This window comes from Dipteris shenzhenensis, chromosome 8 (assembly GCF_047967505.1).
Source record: "Dipteris shenzhenensis isolate YYH24624 ecotype China chromosome 8, Dip_SZ_1.0, whole genome shotgun sequence".
In the NCBI taxonomy this organism is placed as follows: Eukaryota; Viridiplantae; Streptophyta; class Polypodiopsida; order Gleicheniales; family Dipteridaceae; genus Dipteris; species Dipteris shenzhenensis.
Window position 1 is genome coordinate 30,567,893 of NC_141603.1, and position 9,408 is coordinate 30,577,300.

Genomic DNA, 9,408 nt, shown 5'->3' on the forward strand with positions numbered 1-9,408 from the left:
TGTGGAGTACTCCTATGGTGATTGCACTAGTAGGAGCATGAGCCGAGATCATTATTGCTACACTTGCGACCCATTATTCCTAACACGTAGCTTGATAAGCAAGATAGTGCAGCGTGTACATGACAATGTTGCCATCCACTTGTGTGGGTATCATGTAGACAATATTCTACCATTGGAGGCCCTTTTCTTGGATCTTCATAGTTTAAACTGTTCTTCATGTGTGCTCAATGCTTCATTGCATTAAGTGTAGTGGCACTATCACTGTGAATAGTTTCGGCCATGTCATAGGTTTTGAGGGAAATGTTTGATTGTAATAAGGCATTTGTAATGCTTTTATATTGACAAAAAAAGTGCTTTGAAAGACATCACTGCTTTGGCTTCTTTGAACAAAAAACCCATTTCTCTTTTATTCATTGTTACAAAAAATATGGACATCTCTTTTGAAAAACAACTTCTTGACTATCTTAATGTAATTGACCTTGCTTCTAACTTTGCTTTCCTACAACGGCACGCTCATAATACAAACATTATAAAATGTATAATCGAGCGTATTCCTTCACAATCATATTCATCTTTGCTAGAAATCATTACTCAATGCATTCAAGTAAATGCAACCTTTATCAACTCACCTTGGAACGTTCTTCGCAATGTTGACATTGATTGGAATAATGATGTTGCTCATGCCAAAGAAGTTAAGAGAATGGCTACCACTCTTTCAAGCTCAAGATCTTTATTATATAGTTGTTTGACTAACTTCTCTGAGCGTTTACATTGCTCATTCAAATTGATTTGCAAAACTCCTACACATGCATACAAAAGCTTCCATGTTCGCTACCGACAATATTGGATTGCACACAATTTTGCTTGATGAAACTACCATACCAATGCAAATTTTCCCATTGTTTGAAATTCCACGTAAACGAGCATGCATGCCTTGGAGTAAAGAACATGAAAGCCAACTTGTGTTAATTCTTCATAACAAGTTTCACTTAAGTGCTAGAAAGTTGCTACCATATTCATTGAAATGCACCAAATAGGAAGCAACTTTCTAAAATTTACAGTTTGTAGGCATCAATTCCCGATATAACCAGCAAATGCTTGAACAATTCATTGTTCACAAGGTCTTTCCATGGACACCTTGGCGTTCGATCCTACCAACATAAAATCACATGGCCTTGCTTACACTGCACTCTCGCGTGTGCGAGATCCATCTAACCTCTTCATGTGGCACACTTTAGATATGAAACACATCAAAGTTAACATGACTGTGCTATAAGAAATTGAGTGCTTGAAAACTACACGCACATAGAAATTTGACTACGTGAACCTCAGTCAACAATACACTAACTTGCCAATTCTACTATCCTTAAACACAAGAACATTTGATAAACACAAAGAAGACATACTTTGTGATGCCAACATTCTTGTCTCACAAATATTTTGCCTACAAGAAACACACCCCACATCTTGTCATAACCCTCATATTCCATACTTCAAACATGTTATCGAGACAATGGGCATTGGAATTTCAACTTATTACAAAAACAAACTAAATTTAATAAATAAAGAATATTACTTGACTGATGGACTCCAATGCCTTCTAATAGTTTTCCAACGTTAAACCTCTCATAACATAGCCATAACACATTTATATAAGCCACCAACAACAAAATCATATAGTCTAATCCACTCACTAGAATGCATACTAAACAATTTCAATACAAACATTCCCACATATATCTTAGGAGACTTTAACATTGACTACAAAATGAGAATAACCAACATGGACAAACTCCTCATATTCATGGAACTCTATAACATGAAACAACTAATATGTGAATCTAATACAATTCACGGTTCCACCTTGGATCATATTTGGATAAATACATTTATCGAAAACCCACTTATGGGAATGCAATACACATATTGGTGTAACCATTCAATAATAAACACAACCCTTTCTTTTTTCCTTCGTTTTTTCTTTTTTTAAATAAAAAAAGGTGACTTATATTGCAAAACAAGAGGGGGAACTCCCGAAGAGAAACCCCTTACAAAACAAGTTGAATGATTTTTGTCATTCAAATGGCCTGCCCTATGGGTGAAATGGTAAGTTGGCAGTCCACCAATAGTTGAGAGAGAAAAACTAGGGAGTGAAATACTAAGCTGGGACGTGGAGGTGGAGATCACGTGGAAATTGGGGGAGTGGATTAAAAAAACACCGGAAATTACTTTCACTTCTCAAGCTAGGCCGCCGTCAATGAGGCTTCCCCATGAGACGTGGCAAGGCAAAAAAACGAATGGCCACTCAAGAGAGTCAAACACCCTTTCTTAACATATGGAGGAGCCTAGTGGGGAGGCGGATGGAATGATATGAAGAGTGTTGTTTTGTTTTTTGGGTAAGGTTTGACTTCGTGATAGGAAATAGGCAATCGTGTAAGCACATGGGGAGAGAATAGAGAGCGAGGAGGAGAGAATCATGTATGCGAACGAGGTGACAAAGAGCAAGGGTATCTAAATGACTATGGAATCTGTCCAAAGGAGCTGCCAAAGGTGATATATAGATAGATAAATGGGATGACGGTGTGGCTATTGCAATAGAATTCTCGTTTGCCATGGCAGAGAAATCTAGCACCATTCTGAATTCTCGCCTGGCTCTCAGTTCCCTCCCTCTCCTTCTCATTGCCTTCCTCGCCAATAGTTTCTTCTCTGGTCGCCTCACCCATAAACACCTTCAATTCTACTTCCACGACGCCTTAAATTATACCGACTTCATTATCCTCCATGGCCTTCCCGGTATCGACACCCCTACCACCTCTCCCTTCGGTACCCTCTTCTGTTACAATGACCCTCTCACCTTGCTTCCCGACCTTGACTCTCCCCAGATCGGCTCTTTCATCGGAACCGCCATCGCTGCCTCCTTTGATGGCCTCACCTTTTTCAGCTCCTTCACCATCACTCTTAACACCAGTGACTACTCTGGCTCACTTTCCTTCATGGGCCCAAACGGAGCGCTCGAACCGCTTCCTATTCCAGTCGTCGCTGGCACCGGTAGCTTCCAATTCAGTCTCGGAACTGCCACCATGACCCCAGTTCACGTTCAGACGTTCAACTTAACTTACCGAGTTGATTTGGATATTTTCTGGCCAGCGTATGCTCGCTAAAGATTGTGCCATCGTCTGCCCAATTATGCAAAGAGGAGGTCCAAAAGCCTTTTCTGGTCTTGCAACTTTGTCGCAGTTTGTGATGGAAATCATTTGCTTGGATGGCGCGTGCATAGATACATCTACCGCTGCTGCGATAGAAAATTGTGCTTCTTACAGCTTCTGCGAGCGGGTTTCCTCCAACATTCGTGGCAATTTCACAAATCTTTGGTTTTTCGACATCGTCCATCGTCTTCAAAGGGATGCTTCGGATATATTTCACGCAAGAACTCTGAGTTCATAAAGCACTTGTAGGTGCATTGTAATTTTCTTTATTTTCCTTTTTTGGCCTGCCCCTATTTTCCTTTTTTTGCCTGCTCTTGGCTAGGTCTGCCGTTCTGTTAAGAAGCAAAATTAGGAATTTTTCGTTTTGTAAAAGTACTGAATTTTATCATTGGTGCAACTCTCCACTCTAAATTCCAACACTTTTTCTCCCCCCCCCCCCGTCTCTCTCTCTCTCTCCTTTAACGCATGTGTATCTGTTCCCACACAAAACCAACATTATCTATTCAAATCTTTACAAGACATATAAAAGGATGAGGGCACATGTCATGCTCAATGAAGAAGGTCCAAGATTGTTATAAGAAGATAATTCACAAATACCACATGATATCAAAGGAGCTCCACTCACTTGCATCCATCCAAAAAAAAGGTATGTTAAAACAAGCACCTTTTAATGTGGGACTGCAGGCTTTTAATGTGGGATTGCAGCCTTCAAAGTACAACTCCACTTGTAATCGATGTCGCAATAGCATATGTTATGTAAGCTCAATAAACTCCAACCACCTTGGTAGCACTGCCTCGTGAGGCACCTCTGTAATAGATTCATCAACTTCCAAATGCTCAATATGTGGGGCACTTCCTTTCTATCCTCTCTGAAAAATATCATTCATCATTATACCATGTAGTAGGAACATTTCAAACCATTTTTTGTATGGTACGTATACTGCGAATGATGATACCTTAAAATTGAAAACAATAGGGTGAGCCTCTTTAGTTCAAAATGAAGCCAATTTGTCTCCTCTATAGGATCATGTACTCTCCCAAGCCGTCTTACTGAAATAATGCAGGTAATAAAAATGTTAATATGTGCCATGTATATGGTAGAAAGCCATTCAATACTACCTATACACACTCTATCCAAAGAAGCATCATGTATGGTGTAGTTATAACATACAAATATCCCCTTTCATCAGTTTCTCCCATGTTGGAGATGTTCTCGGTTCTACACAAAGCTTATCAGAATGTAAAGTACGAAAAGCATGTATGTAGATAATTTATGTTATATTGACTCCAAGTAGGGATACATAAGAAGCAATAGGCTCATGTTATGGCTTATATGAGTATTGCTACTCTTATAGTTATCCTTAATGCTTTCAGTTTAACTGACTCAAGAGGCATCTATGTTATTTTGGTTGTTTAAATTGGTAAGTAAGCATCTTCCCTCATTTGGTTGCTTTTTGTTCAAGTTTTGTTGGGGTGAGAGTTTTGTTATCCAAATGTCTGTTCCCTTAAGTTTGGTAGTTCGTTGCAAATCTCCAGCCTATCTCTAATGTGAAGATTGATCATGGCCTCAGTAACCCCTTGTACCTATGCTATTGCTCATATTCCTTTCATCACAATCAGTGTTATTCCCTTGGGATTATAAGAGTATTTGGTGCGAGGACCCATTGAACTGATTATCCCAGACTAATTGTGCCTTTTCAAACAAAGAAATTACCACTGCTGTCTCTATTATAGTCATGGATGAATCCTTGGATATATTCCATATGATATGATTTGTATATATCAATGATTTGCTAAAAGTTGTAGAGATAAAACACACCTGAAATTTACTCTCAGAATTGGAAAAACTCCACCTGCAAACATCCCACCTGGGTTGAAAATATGATAAAACATACCTGAAATTTACTCTCAAAATTGGAAAAACTCCACCTGCAAACATCCCACCTGGGTTGAAAATATGATTCTCATCCTTCAGGCTTGGCACATTCTTGAAATTCAGCACCCTCATCACCATTGGAGGTAGACTCATCCTCTGGTTCTGAAATTTCTATAATCATGTTCAACGTTTGCAAACTTTATGTGATTAGCAATCTGCTTGTCTCGACATTGGAAGCATAACCCTTTCTTATTTTAGTCTACCATGGTGTCTTCCCTATTCAGTTGTGATTAGATTGTCAACCATGTTAATAATGCATATAATTAAAAGATGGCCATAGGAAACTTGAGGCTAAAACACGGCAAGCCTACAGTGGCATGACCGACAAGTATATGCTATCTTTCCACAATTCCATGGATAGAGAAAAAACTTCAATTTTACGTATCGCTCAGACTTAGCTTTTGTGGGTATATCCCAAGCTGGTAATAGTGCAGCAACCAATGAAGGCCTCCTATTGAAATAAAGAGTGTGTGCAAGGAGCGAGTTTTGGAGCGAATTTGTTTTGGCAAACCTCTTATGTGTGTGCGTGTGTGTGTGTGTGTGTGTGTGTGTGTGTGAATCTCTCTCTCTCTCTCTCTCTCTCTCTCTCTCTCTCTCTCTCTCTCTCTCTCTCTCTCTCTCTCTATGTGTGTGTGTGTGTGTGCACGCACGCGCATCTCTCTCTCTCTCTGTGTGCGTGCGCGCATTTAACTCCCACCCGCCCTCTCTCTCTCTCTCTCTCTCTCTCATTGGTTGTTAGCAATTGTACATGGCATGTGGTTTGTAAACTCAAAAGCCTTGCATTATATTTATGCATGATGGGTTTTGCAATCATTGGCCAATTAATAATGATGGTTTAGGGTTTGTGCTGCAGTTTTGTGTAAGAAGAAGAAACCATTAAGAACATAAATACTTTTATGAAAGAAGAACAAGCAATGCATTGAAGTCCATGCTAATCACTTATTTTTTGGAGTATCCACCCTAAGATGTGGACTACATGATGTGGAGATGTGGATTGAGGATATCCACAAGGAGAGACGTGGATGAGAGGATCCCACAGATGTTGACTATTCAAAGGGCACTCTCTATAAGAGGCCTATCATGTATTGTTGAGAACACACATTGCAAGAGATATAGATTTGCTATCTCCCTCTCATGTCTTATTCAGTGTGCTTTGAGCCTCCTTAGTTCTTCCGCTAATCTTGTGTGCACTAGGCTAGTACGATCCGCACTTTGTCATGGTATCAGAGCATAGGTCTAGTCTCCTAGATCAGTTATCTAGGCATGCCTTAGGAGCTCATGAGTTCTGCTAGGTTAGTTTTAGTTTTAGAAGGAGAGTTCTTATTAAATTTCCGTCAAACAATTCCGTCGATGTGAGAGAGAGAGAGAAATGCTCCTTCATTTCTTGAGAAATTGATTGAGAGATTTAGCAAGTCTAAGTGATGTGGAAGGTCCATTTTCAAGAGTATTGTAAGCTTTCCCTTCACTATGAGGCAACTGTGTGAGGAAGAGAGATTCGACTTTTTTCTTGAGAGAGAGAAGGAGAGAGACAGAGAGTTCTAAGCCTCCTTCAAGCCTCACTAACAAAGGGCAGCTCCTTCAACAATTAAAGCTTCACGGCAAGCAACATCAACAACAAAGAGAAGCGAGCTCCACCACTGTCATCTACAATGACTCAACTCAGCTGATGGGCCCTCAACGACCAAATGAGTGTCAACTCAGCTATTGTGCCCTCCTAAACAACACAGGTGGGCCTTCATCAAAGTGGCAAGCTCCCGCTAGCCGAAGCATGAGGGACAGCCATGCTAGTCTGGTGCATTTCGTTGCACATTTGACACAGTCGAATTGTTCAAGTTACTCTCGAGTTATTTGACCTTTCCAGGTCTTTCTATTAGACACGCATCGTAGCTTGCATCGGCTCCAAATGCCTCTGCCCACGCGCTACCGCCAAAGACCTCCATATGCTTTAGCGCCACCTTCTCATAGACCAATGACAACTTCAATGAGCCTCTAGCTCAATACGCCATCTACTCTCCACAACTGCCTTCTCACGGGAAAGACAATCTCATGGGCAAACTCCAACACATCCAGCAACCACGACTAGAGAAGAAAGAAGGACCGAAGACCTCCAGTGCCTCAGCAGCTCCACAAGCCAAGGAAAATACAAAGCGAGAGCTCACTGTGCACAGCCAAAAGCATGCATGGCACACATGAGCTATGTATAGCAGCCTCATCAACTATTGCTAGAAGAAGCCATAGTAGATTAATGCTGTCAAAAAGCTTCAAATGGGATAGCAAGTAGGCTTCCAAATACATTGATGCCACTTGGTAGCACGGAAGCAGCTGCAACATTAACCTCGTGCACCTGGATTCCCTAGACCTCTCAGAACCAAACGGAACCTCTCCAACGATGCCTGTGCCCTCCAACAAATGACGAAACTCTGTGACTGAATCTCTATTATGTGAAAGCAGAACCAGGCAGCAGCGCCTACAACAAAGAACCTCTACAACCCAACGACCTCGAGCAGCTCCTGCACACCGCATCTCCTATGGCGTAGCGCCTTCAAAACCTCTGTCGCATTCAACCTCTGAAAGTAACCTAAGGTTTCAAACCTTAGGCCACCTGGTTGACTGCCATGTGGAAGATAAACTAACCATGGTTAGGTGTATTTGACCTTGGGTGACCTTGGGTCAACCAATGGATAAGGTTGGTCAAGCCAACCCCAGTCAAGTCAACCCAATATGCCATGGTTAAGTTTGGGTTAGGGTTGGTTAACTACCACATCACCAAGTGACACCTAAGCACATAGCCCCTGCCAAGCATAGTTTGGAATTCAGCATGTGAATCTCTATGCCACATCATCAAAGGCCCCTCTTCTTGATCAAAACTTCGACAAGCCATAACTTGCAATCCAGGAGGAATTCGTACATGCTCCAAAAAGGAAAAGTGATCGCTTTTTTGAGCTCTACGCGCCTGTCAAATTAGAATCATTGTTAGCAATTAGACACTGCCAATATTGAAAGAAATCAATTGGTAAGACCTTTGCAACAAATGGAAAAGCGACGCATGAATGCAAAAAGCATGCCGAAAGCACAAGTGAATGAGATGACCATATGAAAAAACATGGCATCCACACATAAAGCATCAAGGTACATGGAAGAACAAAGCATCATGCATCAAGCGACATCAAGCAAAGAAGACAATGACATCGACAACATGCATTGAGAAGCAACATCCTTGCCACCTTCATCCCATACATTTGTAATCAAGCTTGACCACTTGACAGTAGCTATGAAAGCACCCAAGGGAGGTATTGACACGTAAAAGCCACACTTGACCACCTTAAGTAGCAATGCAAGCACTAAGGGGAGGTGATGGACTTGTAACTCACATCTGACCACCTTGCAGTAGCCAAAGGATCATGGCACCAAGGGGAGGTGTTGAGAGTTGTGGTGCCATGAGAACATAGATTAAAGGCTAAGGTATGGTATAGGAAAGAATTAAAGTAGCCACCCTAAGATGTGGACTACATGATGTGGAGATGTGGATTGAGGATATCCACAAGGAGAGACATGGATGAGAGGATCCCACAGATGTTGACTATTCAAAGGGCACTCTCTATAAGAGGCCTATCATGTATTGTTGAGAACACACATTGCAAGAGATATAGATTTGCTATCTCCCTCTCATGTCTTATTCAATGTGCTTTGAGCCTCCTTAGTTCTTCCGCTAATCTTGTGTGCACTAGGCTAGTACGATCCGCACTTTGTCAAATACTCCAAATTTCTCCACGATATTTGTGTATGATACATAATTGCGCTTGGAATTATGTTCCAAGGAAAAAAGAAAATAAATAGTTTTGCTACATATTTGGGGTTCTGGGAAATAATCTCCTGTTGTCGAAAATCACTTGCAATTTGTCATCTGAAAGCATGGGTTGGTGTATGAACATGTTCACATTGGCATCCATCCCAAACACGCGGAGGTACACAAAATACAAATTCTTGCATGCAAGGAATGCCTTCCCCTCTGTCACTCGATCCATGAAATCCCAACAACTACATACTGGGTTCTTGGCAATGTCAACATTATAATTTTCCCCCATCACTCTACATTTTTTAGTCTCTATCTTGAAAACTTCATGTTTCAAGTCTTTGTGTGGTCCTTTATTGTTGCTTCTAGAGTTGGGCGGAATTGATCCTTGTATAGCTGCAGCTTCCGATACTCCCGATTGATATCTTGGTGAAGATGCATTCGAATGACACTCTATCAGCACCTTGTGGTAG

At 41.1% G+C, this 9,408-nt stretch overlaps 1 protein-coding gene across 1 annotated transcript; it reads left to right on the forward strand.

Annotated features, from left to right (window-relative positions):
* The first annotated feature begins 2,612 nt into the window (after window positions 1-2,612).
* On the forward strand, window positions 2,613-3,161 carry LOC147899370 (disease resistance response protein 206-like). The gene has a single exon (XM_087377713.1). The coding sequence runs from the start codon at window positions 2,613-2,615 to the stop codon at window positions 3,159-3,161; it is 549 nt and encodes a 182-aa protein (XP_087233839.1).
* Window positions 3,162-9,408: the final 6,247 nt, after the last annotated feature.